A 22,556-nucleotide genomic window follows, 5' to 3' on the forward strand; every position below is an offset into this window, starting at 1 on the left:
CAGTTCCTCCCTTCTCCCCTCCCCCTTGCCCTTTCCCCCATCCCTTCCTCCCTCCCATCCCTTTTCTCCCCTCCACTTCCTCCCTCTCTTCCCTGCTCACTACCCGCTCCACCCCTTCCTTCTCCCCTTCCTCCCATCCACCGCTCTCCTTGCTCTCCTTGCGCCCTTCTCACCCTCCCTTTTCGCACTTCCCCTCCAGTTTCCCCCCTCCCCCTTCTTCCCTGCTACTCCTCCCCTCCCACCACCCCTCCCCTTCCCCCATTCTGACCCCTTTTCCTCACTTCCCACCCTCTTCCTCCCAGTCTTCCCCTCCCCCACTTCTTCCCCTCCCTTCCTCCCGTCCCTTTTCTCCCCTCCAGCTCTCTGCTTTCCCCCCTTCCTCCCCTCTACCCCGCCCCTTCCCTCTACCTCTCCCTTCTCCCCTCCCCTTGCACCCTTCCTACCCTCCTTTTTCTCACTTCCCTCCCCACCCTCCTTCTAATCTTCCCCTTCCCCCCTTCTCCCCTCCACCCCTCTCGCCTGCCCCTTCCCACTCCTCTCCTCTCCCCTTTATCCCTTTTCCCCCTCACACCCCTGACCCTCCCTCCCTCTGCCCCTCTTCTCCACCTCCTTTCCCCTTCCTCCCTCCTCCCTCTCTTCCTTTCCCCTTCCCCCCATTCCTCCACTCCCCTTCCCCTTTTACCCTTCCCCTTTCTCCCAGCTCCCTCTCCTCTTGGCCCACCTCCCCTCCCCTCCTACCCTTCTGACCCTCCCTCTCTCCCTGCCCCTTCCTCATGCCCCACGCTGGTCCTCCCTTCTTGCCCTTCTCCTTGTCCCCTCCCTTCTAATCAGCCCCTTTCCCACGTTGTCCCCTCCCCTTCCTCCTGCCCCTTCCTCCCATCTTCCCTCCACCTTCCTTCCTTCTCCCCTTGTCCCTGCCAGCTCCCCTCTTCCTGTCCCCCTCCAGTCCTGGGCCTGCCTCCTCTCTGCCCCTTTCCACAGCCCTCCTTGCCCGCCCCCCTGTCCTCCCTCCAGCCCCACCCCTTGCCCTGCCCCTCCTCCTCTTCCCCACTTCCTTCTCCCCCACCCCTTCCTCCTTTCTGCCCAACCCCTCTTGCCCTCCTGCCTTTGGGGGGGGGGAGGGGCGTTCTCTCCTCTGCTCCCTTTGCTTCCCCACCCCTTCCTCTTTGCCCCTCACTTCCTCCTTCCCCAGCCCCTCCTCAGTCTTCTTCCTCCGGCCCCTCCCCTTCCCCTCCACTCCCTTGTTCTTCCTCCGCCTCCCTCCCCCTGTTCCTTCCCTTCCTCACTTCTTCCCCAGTTCGTCCCTTCTGCCTGCTTGCTCCTCTCACCCTCCTCTGCACCCTTTTCGCCTTCCCTTTCCCCCCCTTCTGCCCTCTTCCTTCCTGGGCCTCCTTTTAGCTTCCCCCCTTCTGCACTCTCACCCTTAACCCCCTTCCCATCACCTCCTCCTCCCTCCCTTCCCCACCCCTTCTTCCTTTATCCTGCTTTTCCCTCCTTTCCCTCCCTCCATTAGGGGGAAAGGATGTCCTGAGCTCATCCCACGCAGGCTTTGTGGACCCCACCCCAGACCAAAGCCCTCGGGACCTTGGAAAAGACACATCCTGTCACCACCCAAGGGAAGGTGGCTGGGACCTGAGGGTGGAGTGAAGCAGCCAGGTTGGGTATCAAACCAGACACGTGTTGCTCCCCTCCTGGCTTCACGGCTTGTGGCTCGTGACCAGCTCTCAGAGGGCCATTTGGGCTTCCAGGTCGGCGGATCGGGTAGGACGTATTTAAGACTTCATCTCCCCCTTTTCTCCCTGAGGTGCACATTGCCTCAATTCCCCTTCCCTTGTAAATAAACCTTTTATGAACCTTTTGTGTGTGCCTGCAGCGGGGTATTAAGTCCCTTTTAAGCGCGGGTGAGGACCCACAGTCAGGCACCCCGTTTTATATCGGAGCTGCCCTGTAGCACCTTCTCCCCTTGATTCTTCCCCTGCCCTTCCTCCTCTTCCTCTGTCCCCCTCCCACCCCACCCCTTCTTCCCACTTTTCCCCCTGCCTTTCTGCCCTCTCCCTTCCTCCCTCTGCCCCACCCCACCCGCCCTTCCTGTTCTCTGCCTCCCCTTCCTCCCCACCCTTCCCTCCTCTCTGTCCCCTCCCCTTGCACCTTGCCCTTCCTGCCACACCCCTTCTCACCCTCTGCCTCTTTCCCCTGTCCCCCCTTCTGGTCCTCACCTCTCCCTTGGTTCACTTCCTCTCCTCCCTCCCCTGCTGTCCTCCATTCTCCCCCTACCACCCCCTCCTTTTCACCCCTTCTCACCCCTTTCTCGCTTCTTCCCTCCCTCCCCTCTACCCCTTCTCCCCCCTGCCTTCCCTCCTACCCTGCCCATTCTTCCCCTTCTTTCTTTCCCTCCCCTTGTTCCCCTCCCCTTCCTGCTTCCCACATCCTCTCCTTCCTCCATTCTTCCCTCCCCCATTTCCTGTCCTCTCCCTCCCCTGTTTATTCCACCCCCTCTGCTTGCTGCTTCCGGGCCACTCCTCCAGTCTTCCCTTCCTCTCCTCCCTCCCCCGCTTTTGCCCTCCTCTTCCCTCCACTACTGTTCTTCCCTGGCTTCCTCTCCCCTCCCCCCATGCCTATCCTCCCTTCTTCCTGCCCAGCCTCAGCTTCCCTTCCCCCTGCCCTTCCTTACCTGCTCCTCACCTCCTCCCTTCCGTCCCTCCCCTGCCCTTGCTCCCTGCTTCCCTGTCCCCCCCCCCTCCCAGTCTCTCCCCTTCCTTCCTCCCTCTCCACGCTCCCCTGTCCCCCCTCCGCCCTCCCTGGCACCCCCCCCCCCCCACCAGGACGTGGGAAAGAAGGCCAGGCGGCTGTGAGACGTGCTGACAGTGGCAAATACCCGTTTCCTCACTGCTAGGAAACGAGCTGTATTATTTCATGCCTCTGCATCACTTTTTTAATACCCCGACCGTCTAAAGAGCGTGTTGTTCGGGTGGACAGCGCTTAGGAGAAAGCAGCAGCGACACCATCGTCTCCTCTTGGGCAGAAATCTGTAAACCATCTTTGGCGCTATGATGAGTTGAGACAAAAAGCAAGGCCACGCGCCCCCACAAAGTAGCAAACGCGGGCCTCTCGGCTAAGCCGGTGCCTCTTTACCGATTACTTCACGCGTGAGACGCCCAATCCTAAAATGAGCCCCTCTCAGACACCAGTCTAGGGCAAGGTCCACTGTTCTACATTCTTTATAAAATCCTCACCCGCCAATCCCGGAAAGTGGGTCTTTCTCACACCCCGTTACTAAGCCCCCACCTCCACCCCCGTGTTTCTCGTGGTGCAGGTGTGCATCATCCCCTCCACGGCGGCGAATGATTCCCGCGGGCCTGGAGACACAGCCATGCAAGCTCTGACAGGCTAGAAGCCTGAAGGACACTGATGGCCGTGAACTTTCTGGTCTTTCCCTCCCTCGTAGACGCAGATCCTGAGACCCACCTCACCCTATCTTGTCAGGCATCCCTGGACTGTCAAAGCAAGTTACCGAACTGTGGGGGGTCATATATTCTCAACTGTCATAGGAGATGTCAACTTCTCTGGGAACAAAAATAATACCCAAGTCTAACTGCCCCTGCGACAGGTGGATGGGGTGGCTGCTGAGCAGCAGGAGGGAGGGGAATGGAGAAGTGACAGGGTCCTGGATTACGAAATCCAGGACTCAGTCTCAGGACATGCCCGACACCCAGGCCTGAGCGCCAGCACGCCGGCAGTAGGGGCTGAAGGTGATGCCAGCTAAAGAAGCTCGTGTTTCCACATATACACTCACCAGCAGCCATCTCCACGGCCGGCGCCCAGGACAAGTCACGTTGCCTCTTCCACCTGGCCTCGCCTTTGCTCCTAGCACCGCAGGTGCTTTGGCCTGCCTATTTCATGCTCTCTGCGCAGCTTCCCGGAGGGCCACTGAGCATTGTCACACCAGAGGGGAGTCCGCTTCTTTCTAAACACAACCTTTCCTGTGTTCGCCAGCTTCCTGACAAGCCTTCCTTGGGCCTGCCAGAGCACCCTGGCCCTTTGCTCCCCACTGGGGTTTCTGTGCACATGTGCTGTGGTCGCCTCACACTGCACATCAGAGGCTGACCTCATCTGCTTGATGGGGAGCTACCTGCCCTGCTCCTGTCTGCCCCCCCCACCCCGCCCCCGCACTCAGCCCTGGCCTGGCTCCTTGGGCAACCCTGGTGCAGTGCTGAGGAGCAGTTGTCCCCTTCACCACTCCCCCGAGGAAGACACTCTCTTCCTCCTAGGCAAGACTCCTGGGTTGTCAGGTTACCTGCTGCTCTCTGCTGTGAGCGGCTACGAAACCTCCTCAGTTCTTCCTATGGCACCGGCTTACCCACCACCCCCCTCTCGCCGGGCAGCCTCCTCACCCACGCCTGTGCTGCAGTCCAGCCCTCCTGGTCGTCGCCCTCGCCGAGGCGCCGCTGTCCTAAAGCCAGTGGCTGTGCCTACCTCCTCCTCAACCTGTCAGGGCTTCCCAGAGCCGTGAGGGTGTCGTCAGTACCCAGGGCGCTTGCCTGCCGTCCTCCTCATGGGCCCGCCCCATGTTTGCAGTTCCCTGAGCGTAAGTATCTGCCTCCCTGTTCTCCACAGTCCCGGCATCTCCTCCACGTTCTTCAACATCGACCCTCGCGCTGCCCTGGGACCCTTCTCTCACTCTGTGGCCCGGGCCTGGGGAGGCCTGTCTCCGCAGCATGCCCGCGCTGTCCTGTCCCCATGTCCTGTCCGCACAGCTGTCTCCATTCCCCTGTGGGGGCCGGGAACCCACCTGTGCACCCTGGCCTGCCCCTCGGGTTCCTGTGTGCCGCAACCACCCAAGGAAGGAATGAGTTAAGCTCTCAACCTCCTGTCTCCCTTCCTTAGCCCTGGGGCGCATCTGGAAGCACCCCTCAGGGGCCAGTGGGGCTGAGGCAATCCAGCAGTACGTGTGCTGAAAGGAGAGCCTGGAGGACCGTGTCTGTGTGGTGGAGAAGCCGCGCTGGCGCAGACACTTACGTAGCTCATGAAGATCTTCTCCGTGGGCTTGAGGTGCCTCTGGATCTCACAGTCCGCGGGGTGGAGGCTGATGATGCCGTCATCGGAGAAGACGTAGAACATGTTTCCCACGCTGAGGCCTGGGAGGAGGACACACAGCGGTGGTGCCCCTGCTCGCAGCCGCCCCACGGGAGACTCCCCATCAGGCACACACTCAAGCTGCCGTTGGGTGCATGTCGCGCAGGCCCCAAGTGCAAGTCCTGCTCAAGGTGGGGAGAGGCCAGGGGAGTAGAGGGTGTAGGGGAGCAGGGGAGGCTGGAGCTTCAATCCAGCACATCGAGGGCTCTAGTCCCAGGCCGTGCGCACAGCCAGCCCTCTGCCCTGAGCCATCCAGGTTGGCCTCCATGCGGGTTTCAGATGAAAGACCTGGCTCTGGCTTACGTTCTGCCTTTTCTCTTCTGAACAGCAGAGTCTCCCCAGTGGGTGTCTGTCCACTAGTCAAGTTAGAGTGGGAGAGACAATGCCCCCAAAGCAAAGGCTCTTGTTTTATAAACACATTTATGTGTAGTGTCAAGCTCTAGAGTGTGGGGTCCTAAAAACGCTGGGGCTAACAGACTGGTCCAAAATTAGTCTAGGCCTGAGGGGGTCCTGGTGAACCCCTCCTTTATAAGAGCTCACTGCAGCCTCTGCCCATCAGTTTCTCTGTGGCAACTCCATGCCAGGCAGCAGGGTGTGCCCTGATCGTACTTCCACTGCCCTCACCCCCCCACAGCTGTGCTGTTCTGGGGAGGGATTTCATCCTAGCAGAGGAGGGACCCGGGAACCAGCTGGCCCTTACTTTAAAACAAGGAAACCAGCAACATGGATGGAGCTGGAAGGGATCATGCTCAGTGAAATAAGCCAGAAAGAAAAAGAAAAATATCGGATGGTCTCACTTACTGGAGGAATGTAGAGGATCCACATAAGGGATCAGGGAAAAAAAAACTATAATAAAATAAAAATCAAAATTAACAGGCAATTATCAACCACAGACATTTCTGCAAGGGGGGAGAAGGGAGTAGGATCAAAACAGGGGTGAGGGGCCTCCCCTGGTGGCGCAGGCAGTTGAGCACAGCGCTGGTTCGATCCCGGCCGGCCGGGGAGAATCCCACATAGCGTGGCAGACCTCCTGTCTCGCCCGCTGCTCCCCTCAGCAGTGTATTTTGTCAGTCTGCCTGTTCTGTTCCCCGCTCTGTCTCTGGTGACTCCTCTCACCCCCCACACCTCTGGCCTGTACCCTAGTTCTTGTATGCATAATATAAATAAATCTTAAAAAAAAAAAACCAAGGGTGAGAAGAGCACAAGGGACCATGGTGACAGTTCACAGGAGAATGGGTGGTGGGAATTTCACGGGGACTATAACCAAGATGAAAATGCATACATTGTACAAAAATGAAACATGCTGTAAAAAATATATAAAATAATAAAGTAAATAAATAAAACAAGGAAACTGAGGCCCACAGAGGGGAGGAGCTTGTCTGTAGACACTTGCTTTTGTGCCCAAGCCGGAGTTACACCCTGCACCCCTGTTCTGGGCCCTGTCCCACACTTTTTCCCTCCATAAAGGCAAAGCAGTATGTCCAGAGCTCTCCCTCCACCTGCCCTCCTTCCTTCATCTGAAGGTGGAACAATTCTATAAAGTCTAAGAAAATTAAATCTGTGGAAGACTCTTTCCTCGCATGCTGAGAAAACTGGCATACTGATTTAATCGACTACTTGGGGAAATTTTTAGTGAGTTAGAAAACACAAGGATGGGAATCACTTCCATTTGCTTCTACTGTCTCTGCAGGCAGCTGTCTGGGCCTCAGGCCTTGGGGACTGGGAGGCACCGGCACCGTGGCTCCCAGTAGGCTGAGGGCCCTGCCTGTACTACCTGCCCCCCGCCACCCCCCCCCCGCCCCCGCCCGGGTTCCATGCACAGGCAGGAAGGCTCCTGCCGCTGTAAACAGCTTGACCCAGACTCCCAGAAGCTGGGGAGTTCTGCATAGCCCCAGTGGTATCCTGGGGTGCTGGGCAGCCTGTCCTCAAGAGCCAGGCAAAGATGGCTGCCCTCCAGCACTTCGTCTCGGTTCCTACGGCACCTAGCATTTGCAGATGGGTATGGCATGCGTCTTTGCTCTGACCCCTCTATCTTGCCCACAGCAGGGCCTCCTCTTTGACACTCTCACCTGGCACACTTCCCTCATTCACTTCTAGAGGGGAAAGGGAATCAAAGACCCCGTGACACCAGAACAGCCTCCCAGGGTTCCTTGGAAAATCCATAGCTGGAAGTACCAACACAAGATTGAAAGCTTAATGGAATCCACATGGGGTTTGCAGCTGTGGCTACCTACGGGCTGAGCACGGGCCTTGCTTGCAGTCAGCAGTGGCATGTGAGGCTCAACATATTCGTTTAACAAATAATTGACTTCATGACCCAGCCCCCTGGAGAGTTGTCTTGAGTTTAGCTGCTTCTAGGGGGCACAAAGGATTCTTTGCTTTTGTCTGTTCTCTTCATATTTCTGCTATTGCGCCTGGACAGTGGGGCCTGCCACTGTTTTTCCTTCCTAACTCCAGGCCCTGAGTTTGAGCACACAGGGGTCTGCGTGTCTAGCAGGCACGGCGTTTTTGGTGACTGGATTGTGCAATATGAGCGTGGCACCTGCCAGCCCTAAGGGGCTGTGGGTCTTAAGTGAGAGCCTGGGTCTCTGTGTCTGCATTTTATACACCACAGGGACACCTCATTCTTTGCAGGACTCGACTTCTGAAACTTAAGTCCCTTTGCAGTAGCCTCACCTTAGAAAGATACCACCCCACAAAGATGGGGAGCAAAAGCCTTCTGTGGGCATCATGGGATTGGGCAGCATTGAGGACAACTGTCCTCGATGCTGTGACACCTTCTCAGCTCCTTCGCGCCTGCTGGCAGCAGCCCTGTGTTCTGGGCGTGCCTGTTTTGCTCCCATCTTTGTGAGCTTTACTGGCTGGATCTGGGCATTGCTCGGGGATGTATCTGTGTGCATGTGCCAGAGGCCATGCCACAGAGTTATGGAGGAAAAATAGGGCAGGAAAATGCTGTTTTTTAAAGGGGGAGATTGGGCCTCCCTGGTAGTGCTGGTAGTTGAGCACTGCACTGTGAAGCTGTCCGCAGCCTCTGCAGTGCCAGTTCGATCCCCTCTGGCTGGGGAGAAACCCACATGGCACGGCAGACCTCTCTTGTCTACCCCGCTGCTCCCCTCAACAGTATATTTCAGTCAGTCTGCCTGTTCTGTTCCCCGCTCTGTCTCTGGTGAATCCTCTCACCCTCCCACACATCTGGCCTGTACCCTGGTTCCTGTATAATAAAAAAAAAAATAAAGGGGGCGATTTCACACTTAACTCTGAAATCAGCATTTACTCTAATATTTCTCAGAAGCCCCTCTGCCCCCTGAACTGAAGGTCTTTTCTCATAGCAGTTCTGCATTGGTAGACTCTGTTCAGAATCAGAGTTGGGGTACACATGTGTACATGACCCCTGTGACTCGCCCCCACCTGGACCCACCCTGGGAACCATATGAAATGGTCAGTATCAGAAACCGCACTTTTGTCTGGCCCAATCTAGAGATTGTTAGATAAACAGCATTTGTCCAAACGCTTTGCAAAATTCTGACACCAAAATCAGCTGCTGGAAGAATGTTTACGGGCCAGCTCTGACCAGGAAGCCCTGCCCAGTGGTTGCCCAGAGAAGATTTCAAACAGCTTTAAATGGAAATATCCTATTTTTAAACACTCATGGACTAGTGTCCATGAAAGACACAGGTGGGTTTGGAGCCTGCTTCTCAGCGTTGGCACTGGGGTCTGACATTAACCTCCACCCCCCTACGGTGTGGCACATGGACCCCTCTCGGGAGGCTGCTTGGTGTCTGGGAAAGCTGGTGGCCCATGGAAAGATGCCCATTAGGGCACCACGAACACTCACAATCACAGGCAACACAGAACAAGGGAGCTGGTACCTTCCTCTCGCCACAGAATGTTTGCAACTGCAGCAGCAGCGTTGAGAGAGCGGGAGCATGGTGGAAGGAGGAAAAAGAAGAAAGCCATGTCAGAGCCTTCACTGTGCCATTCACTTCATGCCCAGACTCTGTCTAGTCTGCATTTATACAACCTGTACCCTCGCTGCCCCAGTGACTTGTCTTGGGGTGGTGGGGGGACTCTGGCTATAGACAAATGCTCCTAGGTCTCAGGATGCATCTTTGAAGCTACACCCCAGTATCAGCTAATGGGGCTCGCCACATTCTTGGGTAATAAAGAGTAGACAGCTGTCTCCCCTCCCAGGAGAGCGCCGGTTTTCAGTTAGGATTCTCCTACACCAGTCATCTTTGCCTGAGGGAGAGAGATCCATGACCAACATGACATCCATGAAGTCACACGTGGGCCCCCTTGGGACGCAACAGCTGCGAGGGGAGCAGACCCAGCCCACCGGCTTGGGAGGAGAGATGCCCGTGCACATGAGCCAGGGCAGTTCCTGGGCCACGGTGGCGCGGCAGCACTGGAGGGCAGGTAGGAGGAGGTGGAATCTTATGAACAAAAAGTAGGAGGCAGAATTGAAGCTGGGATGGTTGAGCTTCCCGGGATCCTGGGCTCTATCTGCATTTTCCAGAGTTTAGGTGGCCAGGAAAGGCCTGCTCACCTCTGGGGCCCCCGTCCCTAGTTTGTGCAGGAAAGGGTAAGGGTTCCCACTGTCTTCAGGAGATCATGATGGGAGGGGGTGGCCCCAGTCAGTGGGTTCTCTTTGCCCCCAAACACTGCCAGTCAGCTCACTGAGCAATAAAGGCCAGCGTGGACTCACGGGTCTTTCTAGCCGAGTCTTCGATGAAGAGCGAGGAGATATCTTCGTCCACTCCCACTTCGTTTTTGGCAATGCAGGTGTACGCCCCTGTGTCTTCGTACCGGACGCTGCCGATGTGCAGCTCGCTCCCATTGGCTGCAGAGGACAGCGGTCAGGGCGGCCTGCTCAGTGGGAACCTCCACTCCTGCCCTCCGTGTCCCCTTCCCCGGGCTGTCGAGAGCGTGCGGGTCAAATACACCAGGGCAGGGCTGAGGGCAACCACCACCCCCGACGGGTACCGGGCAGGCTAGGACAGCTGACACTGACTGAGCGAAACCTGGGATCCAACTGGCAGCTAAAGCCCTCCAGACCTGTGTGGGCCCGGGCAGCAGAAACATTTGGGCAGACACTTGCTTCCCCCCAGTATGTCTGACTTAGAAATAAGCCGCACCGCGCCTCTCCCGTGCCGGGGTGATGGTACCGTGCGGTTGTGGGAGTAGCACACGGACGCCGAGGGCAGGTCTTACCTAAAAGGGAGAGCTGTTTAGACATCTGGGTGGACACATCCATGCCATTCTTCAGCCATGTGATTCTGGGCATGGGAATGCCCTCTGCGTGGCATCTCAGGCTGGCCGCCACCCCGGGCTCCTGGGCCTGGGTCTCTGGGTAGACGCGGATGACCGGGGGCACTGCGGAGAGAGTCAGCGCCGGTGAGAGGCAGCCCCCGCCTGGCCTCGGGCCTGAGCTCCAACCCTGAGACCCTGCTCCCGAGACGTGGGCCCGAGAGGCTAGCTGGAATGCTTTGTGAGCGGCGCACAATCACCCTGTTCAGCAACTCAAGTCCCAGAAGAAAGGGCGATAAAGTAGATTGTAGGCAATAAACATGTCAGGCTTTGTACTCTGTAATTCATGGCCTTCATCATTATTCTAAATATGATCAGAAAGACATTGAAATATTTAATGCTGTTCAGCTGTTACATGTGAAGAGCAACAGCTACTGGAATTTATTTCTGGATGCATAAAATTCAGATATATTATTTCCGTTATCGGAAAGTCATTGGACGGGGGCTTAATTTCTTGCAGGAAGTGCTTCACAAAGCACTTATGGGCACTGACTGGCAGGGCTACTAATTACATCACCGCTCTGGGCAGGTCTGTTGGTTTACTCCCCCACTTCTCAGCCCCTGGAACGCGCTGGGAGGCAGTGTGCGCCATCCTCGGCTCTTGACACGCCCATGGCAGCTACGTTCGGGGCCGGGTTGTAGCCTGGCCCACCCATCAGATAAGTGTGGGTGGGCAAGACTTCAGCACCCTCCTCACTGCGAGGGCCTTTTTAGAGAGGCCCTATTGGGGAGGGACCGGGAAGAAGTGAGGACTGACTATGGGGTCTCCTCCTATGCATAGCTCTGGGCCCAGCAAATAATGATCATTTCAGAGGCATTAAGGGATCTCATTTACTGATACGTTTTGCTCTACACACTCCCCAAAGAGATTTGTGACAGCTTATTTAAAAGCACCTATATACTAAACAAAGCCATCACACACCTTCTAGAAAGGTGAGAGATGGAACTACTGAATCACATTTTCCCAGTATTATCTGGAAGCGCGTACTGTCTGATGAAAGAAAACAGCCCAGTGCTTTAGGAGAGAGATTTTTTTTTGGGAACGGAGAATGCACGGCTCTCGAATGCTGATGTAGGAGGTGGCCAAGGTGCCAGTCACGCGCCTAGAATGAGTGACCTGTGCTTGAGTGGGCACAGAAGAAAACCCACATGGCTTCATTGTGGGGAATGGGCTGTGCAAATGAAAAGCCTCAGGAGGTTGCTAATAGTCTGATCAACTCTGAGTTGCAAGTCTTTCCTCTGGTTGACCTGTGGGGCAAAGTTGGGTGGCAGAGGAGAAAAACCCCAGGGAGAACTGGAAAGTCATGAGCCCACCATCAGGATGGCTGGAGATGGCTTCCGAGAGCCCCGTGCCGCACACCCAGAGACCTGACAGCGGTTATGTCACAGCTGCGGCCCAGTTCCTCCTCATCAGTCATTCTGGAGGGAGAGGACCAGGGGGTGGCAGAAGGTGCTTGTCCCAGATCAGACCACTGAGGATGGGTGGTGGATGGGGCTCTACTGCAGCAAATGGAAGGGCTGCTTAGGACGTCAGAATGGCTCTCCTTTCTCTGACTTCCTTTCGTTCAACGAGGAAAGAAACAGGAACTTATCCAGGAAACTTCCCTACAGCCTGCAGTTGGTAGAGGGAGGAGCAGGGTTTAGGATGAACAGATAGTAGAAATTTGGTCAGGAACCTGTAATTAAAGAGCAGAGACAGAACGGGGGGGGGGGGGCACCACTCACCAATGGCTAGATCCAGTAAGAAAGCGAAAATGAACAAATCCCCCATTTAGAAAAAGACAAGATAAAGGAAAAGCGAGGAAATTATGAGAAACATCAGACTCCACTAGAATAGAAAATAAATATGGACACAATAGCCTTAAAGAATTAGGGGGATTCTACCCACAAGTGGTGGAATGGAGAAGTTGGAATAATCCTCTCCCTAAAAAAAAAAAAGACAAACTAGGTGGAAAATAATATTTGCATAGAGAAAGATCCTGCTGCTCCATCCTCTATAGAACCCCAGGGCCTCACCACAGAGATCTCAAACTAAGGCTGGTAGTTTGAGGGAGGGAGCAGGAGGAAGTGCGGGGATCATGACTGGGGTAGAGTAGATCTCCCAGCTGCCAGGATGGGCTGGGGTTGACCACCCAAGCCACGATGGGGCAGAGACAACCTGGAGCAGTGTGAACTCTGTGGGCACAGACCTGGGAGATTGGGTACTCTGTGCACTGTCACCAAAATCTCCCTCTCCACACCCCACTCGGAAGAGCTCAAAGAGACGCCGGGTTTAGCCAGGCCAGCCTCCATAAAAAGCCCAACAGCAGGGGGATGGACGTGCAGAGAACTCACGAATCCCTCGGGAAAGCAGACAAACGGCATGCAGATATGCAGCCTGCAGAAGTGCCAACAGAGATAGCGATGGGGCAGCGATGGCCACTGTTGAGTGCCATATAGTGCACACCCACCACACACTCTCAGGCTCAGCACTGCCCGCCTGCCAAGAGCAACTGGAGTGTGAGCCTAGGGGTCCAGAACTACCTCCCCCAACCAGAGGACTCAAGTATTGTAGATTACGACGCACTGCAGAAAGCAGCAGCATGGACCTGGCGGGTGGTGGTGGTGGGGGTAGTTAAGGCAACATAAGTATAGAATACAGCTTGCTGAGGAATGAAAGAAGAGGAGGTAGTGGCAACCAACTTCACACCTCAAACAGATTGAGCATTAAAGCCCCAGATCCCCTTCCTGTCCCCACCTCAGACCAAGGTAAATTAAGAAGACAAACAAAACTGAATATCTAGTAACCCACCCCTACACCCACGCAGAGCGCGTAAGGTAACACTGATGCCTACAAAGCAAGAAACATCTCAACACAGATGCAAAAGCGAAATGAGACAGACAGAAAATCTGGGTCAAGCATAAAGCATACAGAAATAGACGAAGACTTCAAAACAATAATATTAAAAATGCTAGAAGAGCCACTGGAAGGTCAAAGGCAGAATGACAGGTATTAAAACCTTAGGAAGGAGATCCAGGAACAAAGAGTTCTTCACCAGTCAAAGAAAGTGAATATACAACAACAACAAACAGTCCATAAAGAGAGTCTCTGAATAAAATGCAGACAAATTTAGAAACTGCTTTAAGTATTACTACAATTGACAGAAAAAGAATTTCATATGTAGACAACTCAAAAGGACAAATCACCCATTTACAGAAAGACAGTCAAGGGCTGTCCAAAGCCTCTGCAGTGAGGGTTCGATCCCCGGCCGGCCAGGGAGCAACCCACGTGGCAAAGCAGACCTCTCCTGTGTCACCCGCTGTTCCCCTCAGCAGTGTATTTCAGTCAGTCTGCCTGTTCTGTTCCCCACTCTGTCTCCGGTGAATCTTCTCGCCCTCTTGCGCCTCTGGCCTGTACCCCAGCTATTGTATAAATAAAAAATAATCTTAAAAAAAAAAAGACAGTCAAGTCAAAGGAAAAATGTGGAAACTATGAGAAATGTCAGACTCAATTAAAAGAGGAAATTTAAGAATTGGGCTCTTGAAGATGAAGAGAAACCCTATTCAAAGAAATAACTGAAAACTTCCCAAACCTAAATAACAAATTAAATATGGATTCCAGGAAGAAGAGAGAACACCCAAATTTTTAAATGCCTTAAATTAAGTGTCAGAATGGATGGATTTACTGGACATTTGTAGAGCTTTCAACCCCAAAAGAAAGGAGTACACATTCTTCTCCAGTGCCCATGGAACATTCTCAAGCACAGATCAAATACTGGGAAATAAAATACATTTCAGAAGATATACAAAAATAGAGATTATATCAAGTAACTTCACAGTTCACAATACTATAAAGCTAAAAATTAACTGTAAAAGGAATCCTGGAACAGACCATAATGTGTTGAGATGAAAGAAAATGCTTCTGAACAACTCTTGTGTCAATGAAGAAATCAAAGAAGAGATAAAAAAAATATAGAGACCAATAAAAATGGAGAGACAAGTTACCAGACCCTATGGAATTGCTTTAAAAGCAGTTCTATGAGGGAAGTTCACAGCAATACAGGCCCACATTAAAAAACAACAACAACAACAACAACAACAAAAAACAGCAAAACAAGAAAGATCTCAATGTAACCATATAACTCTTCAGTTGAAGAAACTAGAAAAACAAAATCACCCAAAACCAGTAGAAGGCAAGAAATAATAAAAATCCGAGCAGACATAAAATAGAAAACAGTTCAAAAGATCAGTGAACAGTTGGTTCTTTGAAAAAATAAAATTGACAAGCCATTAGCTGTGTTCATGAAGAAAAGATGAGCAAAAACCTAAATCAATAGAATTGGAAATGAAAGAGGTGAAATTACAGCAGCTATTATAGAAATATACAGGATCATATGAACCTGTTGTAAAAGTCTGTATGCTAACAAATTGGACAACCTAGAAGAAATGGACAGATTCATACACTCATACAACCTCCCGAGATTGAACCATGATGAAATAAGATAGCCTAAACAGTCCAATCACAAGTGTTGAAATTGAAAGAGTCATAAAAAGCCTCCCCAGAATAAAAGTCCAGGACCAGATCACTTCATGAGAGCTCTACCTAACCTATAAAGGTCTAATACCTACCCTACTCATACTCTTCAAAAAAAAAAAAAAAAATAGAAGAGGGAGGAAATCTCCCCAATACATTCTACAAAGCCAACACTGCCCTGATCCAAAGCCAAACAAAGATAGTACAAAGAAAATTATAGACCGATATCTCTGCTGAATGTAGATCCAAACATTCTCAACAAAACACAGCCAGCATCACACTCAATGGTGAAAATCTGAAAGTGCTTCCAATAAGATCAGGAACAATATAGGGATCCCCTCTGTCGCTGTTATCCAACATACTCCTGGAAGTCCTGGCTGAAGCAATTAGGCAAGAAAAAGACATAAAAGGAATCCCACTTGGAAAAGAAGTTAAACTGTCATTATTCACAGACAGCATGCTAATGTACTTAGAGAAACAAAAGTATTCTACAAAACACTTCTAGAAATAACAAATGAATACAATAAGGTTGCAGGCTACAAAAATCAATACACAATATCAGTGGCACTTCTACATGCAAATATTGTATCAGAGAAAGGGAAATAAGGAAATCAGGGAAAGAGAAATAAGGAATACAGTTCCATTTACAATCACACCAAAAAGAGTGAAATACCTGGAAATAAACTTAATGAAGGAGATGGAAAACGTGCAGAATGAAAAATACGAAATGCCATTAAAGGAAATAAAAGACACACAGAAATGGAAAAATATCCTATACTCATGGGTGGGAAGAATATCATGGGAATGGCCATACTACCCAAAGCAATTTACAGATTTAAAGCAATACCTATCAAAATACCAATGACCTTTTTTCCCCCAAAGGAAACAGAACAAACAATTATAAAATTGGGGCCACAAAAGGCCCCAAATAGCCAAAACAATCTTGAGGGGAAAAAAAGAAAGAAAAAGAAAAATGGAGGCCTCACACTTCTTGACTTCAACACAACATGGCAACAGTAATCAAAACAGGAAGGTGCTGGGACAAAGCCAGAGAGACTGACGGTACAGAACCGAAAGCCCAGAGATAAATCCATATGAATCTGGACAGCTACTTTTTGACAAGGTAATTACTGCCATACAGTGGAGATTAGATCGCCTTTTCGCATGGGCACTTGGGGATGCACAAAGGGAATTAGACGTTGTAACACCCTGCTGCTGTTGGTGCCGCTGCTGCTGATTAGGAAAGAGAGGTTTGGAAAAGGGGCAAAAGGGAAATCTTTGGAGTTTTCACTGCTGGGGGTGAGGGACGAATGGAAAAGCAGTGCCATCAGGAACCAGTTCGTGTTGGACGGGAACAGGGGTGAGCATGGTGTTATTTAAAAATAAACTCAATTCTATTTGGGGCAATGTTCAAAAAAAAAAATGGTGCTGGAAAACATGGATAGCCACATGTAAAAAAATAAAGCAAGACCTGTATTTAATACCATGTCCAAAAATAGACTCAAAATGGATTAAATACCTGGACATAACTTAAATCATAAAGTACTTGGAAAAAATATAAGCAACAAACTATATAACATCTTCCATAATGATATATTTGGGAAAACAACCCCAGCAGCAAGGGAATCAAAAGAAAAAAAAAAAGGCATGTGGGATTACATCAAACGTAGACGTTTTTATACTTCAAAAGAAACCATTACAAAAACAAAAAGGTAACGTATAGAATGGGAAAAATTTGCATATCTTACATCTGACAAAGAGTTACTCTCCACATTCATTTGAAAGGAAACCTGCATGCCTATGTTTATTGCAGCACTATTTACAATAGCTATGATGTTGAAACAATCTAAATGCCCAAAAACAGACGACTGGATCAAGAAGATGTATATATACACAATGGAATACTATTCAGCAATCAAGATAAACTCATGCCATCTGCAGCAACATGGATGGCACTGGGAGGGATTATGCACAGTGAAATAAGTCGGAAGGAAAAAGAAAAATATTGGATGATTTCACTTACAGGACAAATGTAGGGGACCCAAACAAGGGATCAGGGAAAACAATATAAAATAAAACATTTCCAAAATTCACAAAGTACTTACAATGAAACAAATGACTCAATTAAAAAATGGGCAAAGGACCTCAACAAACACTTCTTTAATGAAGACATTCAGATGTCCCCTATATTTTTTCCAGATATATGAAAACATGTTCGACATCATTTATAAGAGAAATGCAAATTAAAACCACATTGAGATATCAACTCTCCCTTATGAGAACGGCATATATATAATGGAATTAATCAATGTTGGCAAGGTTGCAGTGAAAAAGGAATGCTCATCCACTGTTGGTGAAAATGTAAACTGATACAGCCCTTGTGGAAAACGGCATGGAGTTATCTCAAAAAAATAAAAATGAATATAGCTTTAGATCCAGCAACACTGTTATTAGGTATCTATTCAAATAACATGAAAAATTTAACACGAAAAGATCTATCTACATCTATGTACATAGCAGCACTATTTACAACTACCAAATCATGGAAACAACCCAAATGCCCTTCAACAGATGAACAGGAACTGTGGAGCATATATTCAATGGAATATTACACAGCTGTGAAGGAAAATGTGGCATTTGGCAAAAAATTGATGGACCCTGAGGTGATTATGTTGAGTGAGTTCTATCCAAAAGTGAAAGCCAGACTATGGTTTCTACTCATCTGTAGAATATACATATAAAAAAATAACCAATGACACACAAACAATAGATGAAATAAAAATCTGATCTCAGCAAAAAAGCAGATAATGGTTACCAGAGAAGAAAGAGTAGATGGGATGGAGGAGAGAGAAAGATGGGATATAGGCATGGGTGGTTTAGTGGAAACTAAAAAAAAAGAAATTAAACTTTCATTTGTAATGAAAATACTCAATAAAATGGAAATAAATGAAACTGAACTGAACATTATATATGAAAAAGGCACAGCCAATATCATACTCTATTATGAAAAGCTGAAAGTGTTCCCACTTCGATCCGGAGCAAGACAAGGATGTGTACTACCATCAGTATTATTCAACATGGTATTGAAAGTCCTAGTCAAAGCAGTTAGGCTAGAAAAAGACATAAAAGGAATCTAAATTGGAAAAGAAGTGAAACTGTCACTATTTGCAGATGACATGCTAATATACTTAGAGAAACCAAAAGACTATTAAAACCTAGTAGGAATAATAAATGAATACGATAAATGTCAGGATACAAAATTAATGCACAAAAAAATCAGTTGCATTTCTATATGCAAACAATGTATCAGAAGAAGTGGAAATAAGGAATGTAATCCCATTTACAATCATGCCAAAAAGAATGAATTACCTGGGAGTAAATTTAACAAAGGAGGTGAAAGACCTATATATTGAAAACTATAAAATACTACTAAAAGAAAAAAAATGCTATTAAAGGAAGTAAAAGAATACAAAGGAATGAGAAGATATACTGTATTCGTGGATTGGAAGAAGAATCATTAAAATGACCATGTTACGTAAAGCAATTTACAGATTCAATGCAATACCAATGGCCTTTTTCAAGGAAATAGCACAAATAATTAGAAAATTTATATGGAACCACAAAAGGCCCTGAATTGTCACAGCAATCCTGAGAGAAAAGATGAAAAATGGAGGCATCGCACTTCCTGACTTCAGACAATGTTACACAGCAACAGTAATCAAAACAGTACAGTACTGGAACAAAAACAGAAACTCAGACTAATGAAATAGTATGGAAAGCCTAGAGGCACTGGGAAGTTATTCACTCAGCCTGTTAGTGCCTCCCAGCACACAGGAGCCCCAACCTGGGCTTTGCAGGGCTTTGCTTTACATTGGGGACCCTCAACAACCCCTCAATGAGCACCCCTGAATCCAGGACAGACTGCCTGCTCCCTGGGCAGACAGAGGCCCAAGATGCAACCTAGCAGGACTTAACTACTCACTGTGGGCCCCCAGCCGCATTGGTGCATCCCACTCAGCCTAGTGGCATCTCCCAGCACAATGGGCCCTAGTTTGGGCCTCACAGGGCTTTGTGCTACATTGGGGACCCTCAGAAAGCCCTTGGTGAGCACCCTGACTCCAGGCCAAGCTGCAGCTCCTTGGAAGTAAATAGAGGTCCAGGTTGTAAACTTGTAGGACTATTCACAGCAGACTCCCTGGCTGTACCAGGGAGTGCAGCCCACTCAGCTGTATAGGGCTGAACAAAATGGCAATGACAGACTTCTATATATCAATAATCACCCTGAATGTTAATGGTCTAAACTTACCAGTGTTTAGACCATGGTCTAAAAACACACAGAGTAGCATGTTGGATTAGGAGACAGAACCCAACCTTCTACTGTCTCCAGGAAACATATCTAAGTTCCAAAGATAAACATACATGGAAATGATTGGAAAACAATTCTAAAAGCAAATGGCCCCAAGAAGAAGGGGCAACCATATTTACACCAGATAAAATAGACTCCAAGCTAAAAAGGTGACAAGAGACATAGATGGACCCCATGATGATCAAGGGGACAATATACCAGGAAGATACAACACTCATCAGTGTATGCACAACAAATAAGGGAGCACCAAAATACAGTAGAAAATTATCATCTCCACTCTCACCAAAGGACAGATCAATGAGACAGAAAATAAACAAGGACATAATAGCCCCAAAGATCTAAACCACATAGGCCTAACAGACATCTATAGGAATCTGCATCCCCCAAAACTGACTATATGTTTTCCTCTAGTACAAATGGTTCATTCTCCAGGATTGACCACATACTGAGTTATAAGACAAACATCAATAAGTACATGATATTGAAATCATACCAAGTATCTTCTCTGACCATAAGGTATCAAACTAGAAGTCTACTACTAAAAAAACAAGGAGATCCCCCATTAGATGGAGATTGAACAAATGCTATGGAAAGACCAAAGGAGAATTAAAAAATACCTTGAGAAAAATAATGAGGACACAACCACCCAGAATGTATATATGGGACACACCAAAATCATATTAAGAGGAAAGAATATAGAAGTAAAGGCCCACATCAATAAACAAGAAAGAATCCAATGAAACAACCTAATCTCCCACCTCAAGGAACTAGAAAAAGAACAAAAACACACAAAAGCCAGCAGAAGGAAATAAAAACAACAGAAATAAATGAAATAGAATAAAAAAGATAGCCCAAAAGTTCAATGAAAGCAAAAAGCTTTCAATAAAATAAACAAAATAGACAAATCTCTGCCTAGGCTCACAAAGAAAAAGAAGAAAATTCAAACAAACAGGATCATAAATGAAAGAGGAGAAATTATAACAGAAATCTATAGGATAATTAGAGATTACTATGAACATTTATATGCAAATATGTTCAACAATCTAGATGAGGTGGGCAAATTCTTAGAATTATGCAATCACACAAAGCTGAATATAGAAAACTTAAGCAAAACAATTACAAGCAGTAAAATTGAAGCAATAATCAAACCCCTCCCCCATAAAACATAACCCCAGGACCAGGTGGTTTCAAAAACAAGTTTTATCAAATGCTCAAAGATGAACTCAGGCCTATCCTACAAGAACGCTCTCAAAAAATTAAGAAGGAATACTACCAAATATATTTTACAAGGCCAACATCACACTAACACCAAAACCAAACGGAGACAACAACAACAAAACTACAGACCAATCTCCCTAATGAACACAGATGCTAAAATCCTCACCATAATCTTAGCAAACCAGATCCAACAATGCATCATCACAAGGATTATATACCATGACCAAGTAGGGTTTATTCCAGGGACTCAAGGACGGTTCAACATTCAAAACTCAATTAATGTAATCCACCACATCAACAAAAAGAAAAATAAAAACCATATGATCATATCAATAGATGTTGAGAACGCATTCGATAAAGTGCAACATCCATTTATGATGATGGCCCTTAAAAAACTCATGATAAAAGGAACACATCTTAGCATAACAAAAGCCATCTATGACAAACCCACAGCTAACATCATCTCAAGGGTGAAAAGCTGAAAGCCTTCCTATTAAGATCTGGAACAAGACAAGGATGTCCACTCCCTTTTTTTTTTTTTTTTTTTTTTAAAGATTTATTTATTTGGGCCTCCCCTGGTGGCGCAGTGGTTGAGTGCTGGGCTGCGAAGCTGCCTGCAGCCTCTGCAGCACCGGTTCAATCCCCAGCCGGCGGCTAGGGTCCCACATGGTGCGACAGACCTCCCCTGCCATGCCCACTGCTCCCCTCAGCAGTGTATTTTGTCAGTCTGCCTGTTCTGTTCCCCGCTCTGGCCCTGGTGAATTCTCTCACCTTCCCAAGCTTCTGACTGTGCCCAGTGCTTGTATAAATAAATAAAATCTTTAAAACATTTATTTATTTATGCATACAAGAGCTGGGGTATAGGCCAGAGGTGTGGGGAGTGAGAGGATTCACCAGAGACAGAGTGGGGAACAGAACAGGCAGACTGACTGAAATACACTGTACACTGCTGAGAGGAGCAGCAGGCGAGTCCGGAGAGGTCTGCTGCGCCATGTGGGTTGCTCCCTGGCCAGCCGGGGATTGAACTCCGTGCTGCAGAGGCTGCAGATTGCCTCATAATGTGGTGCTTAACCCCTTGTGCCACCAGGGAGGCCCAAGGATGTCCACTTTCACCACTGCTCTTCAACATAATAGTAGAAGTCCTAGCTAGAGCAACTAGGCAAGAGAAAGACATACAAGGAATTCAAATTGGGAAAGAAGTAAAACTATCATTATTTGCAGATAATGGTAATAGATGAAATGATAACACAAAGAAAGAACCATAAAAAAGCCCACAGAAAAACTAATTAAAACAATAAACCCACTTAGCAAAGTAGCAGGCTACAAAATCAAGAAGCAAAAATCAGTAGCATTCCTATACGGAAAGACTCAGTCTGAGAAGTAGTTAAGAAATTAATCTCATTTACAATTGTTCCAAAAAAATAAATACCTGGGAATAAACCTAACAAAGGAAGTGAAAGACCTATAAAAGGAAAATTGCAAAACACTATTAAAAGGAGTAAAGACAAAAAAATGGAAAGGTATTTCCTGCTCATGGATCAGAAGAATTAACATTATCAAAATGGCCATCCTACCAAAAGCAATTTACAGATTCAGTGCAATTCAAATAAAAATCTCAATGGCATTCTTCAAGAAAATGGAAAAATATTGCTGAAATTCATATGGAATCTCAAAGATCCCTGAGTAACTAAAGCTCTCCTGACTAAAAGGGGAAAGAACGGAGGTATTACACACCCAAACTTTATTCTACAAAGTCATAAGAATAAAAACAGCATGTTATTGGAACAAAAAAATGAGTAGAAGAGCTAATAAGCACTTCTCCAAAAACAGACATACAGATGGGCCAATGAGCACATGAAAAAAAAAAATCATCACTTTGTCACTAAGGGAATGCAAATAAAAACCCCAGTAAGATACCACTTGATACCTGTGAGAATGATCTATATCATAGACTAGAAACAACAATTGTTGTTTAGGGTATGGAGAAAATGGAACCCTCGTGCTCTGCTGGTGGGAATG

The 22,556-nt window shown here is 48.3% G+C and overlaps 1 protein-coding gene across 1 annotated transcript in view; it reads right to left on the reverse strand.

Moving 5' to 3' along the window:
- The window catches only part of FSTL4 (follistatin like 4), a gene marked incomplete at its 3' end in the record, with an annotated part of 381,026 nt that overhangs the window by 14,570 nt on the left and 343,900 nt on the right, over nucleotides 1-22,556 (reverse strand). Inside the window, exons 8-11 of the mRNA XM_084252509.1 lie at nucleotides 10,345-10,506; nucleotides 9,839-9,973; nucleotides 9,003-9,029; nucleotides 5,017-5,135 (exon numbers count right to left, since the gene is read on the reverse strand). Coding sequence (XP_084108635.1) covers nucleotides 5,017-5,135; nucleotides 9,003-9,029; nucleotides 9,839-9,973; nucleotides 10,345-10,506 — 443 coding nt within the window. The remainder of the gene's footprint in view (nucleotides 1-5,016; nucleotides 5,136-9,002; nucleotides 9,030-9,838; nucleotides 9,974-10,344; nucleotides 10,507-22,556) is intronic.

This window comes from Talpa europaea (assembly GCF_964194135.1).
Source record: "Talpa europaea genome assembly, chromosome: 13".
Classification (NCBI taxonomy): Eukaryota; Metazoa; Chordata; class Mammalia; order Eulipotyphla; family Talpidae; genus Talpa; species Talpa europaea.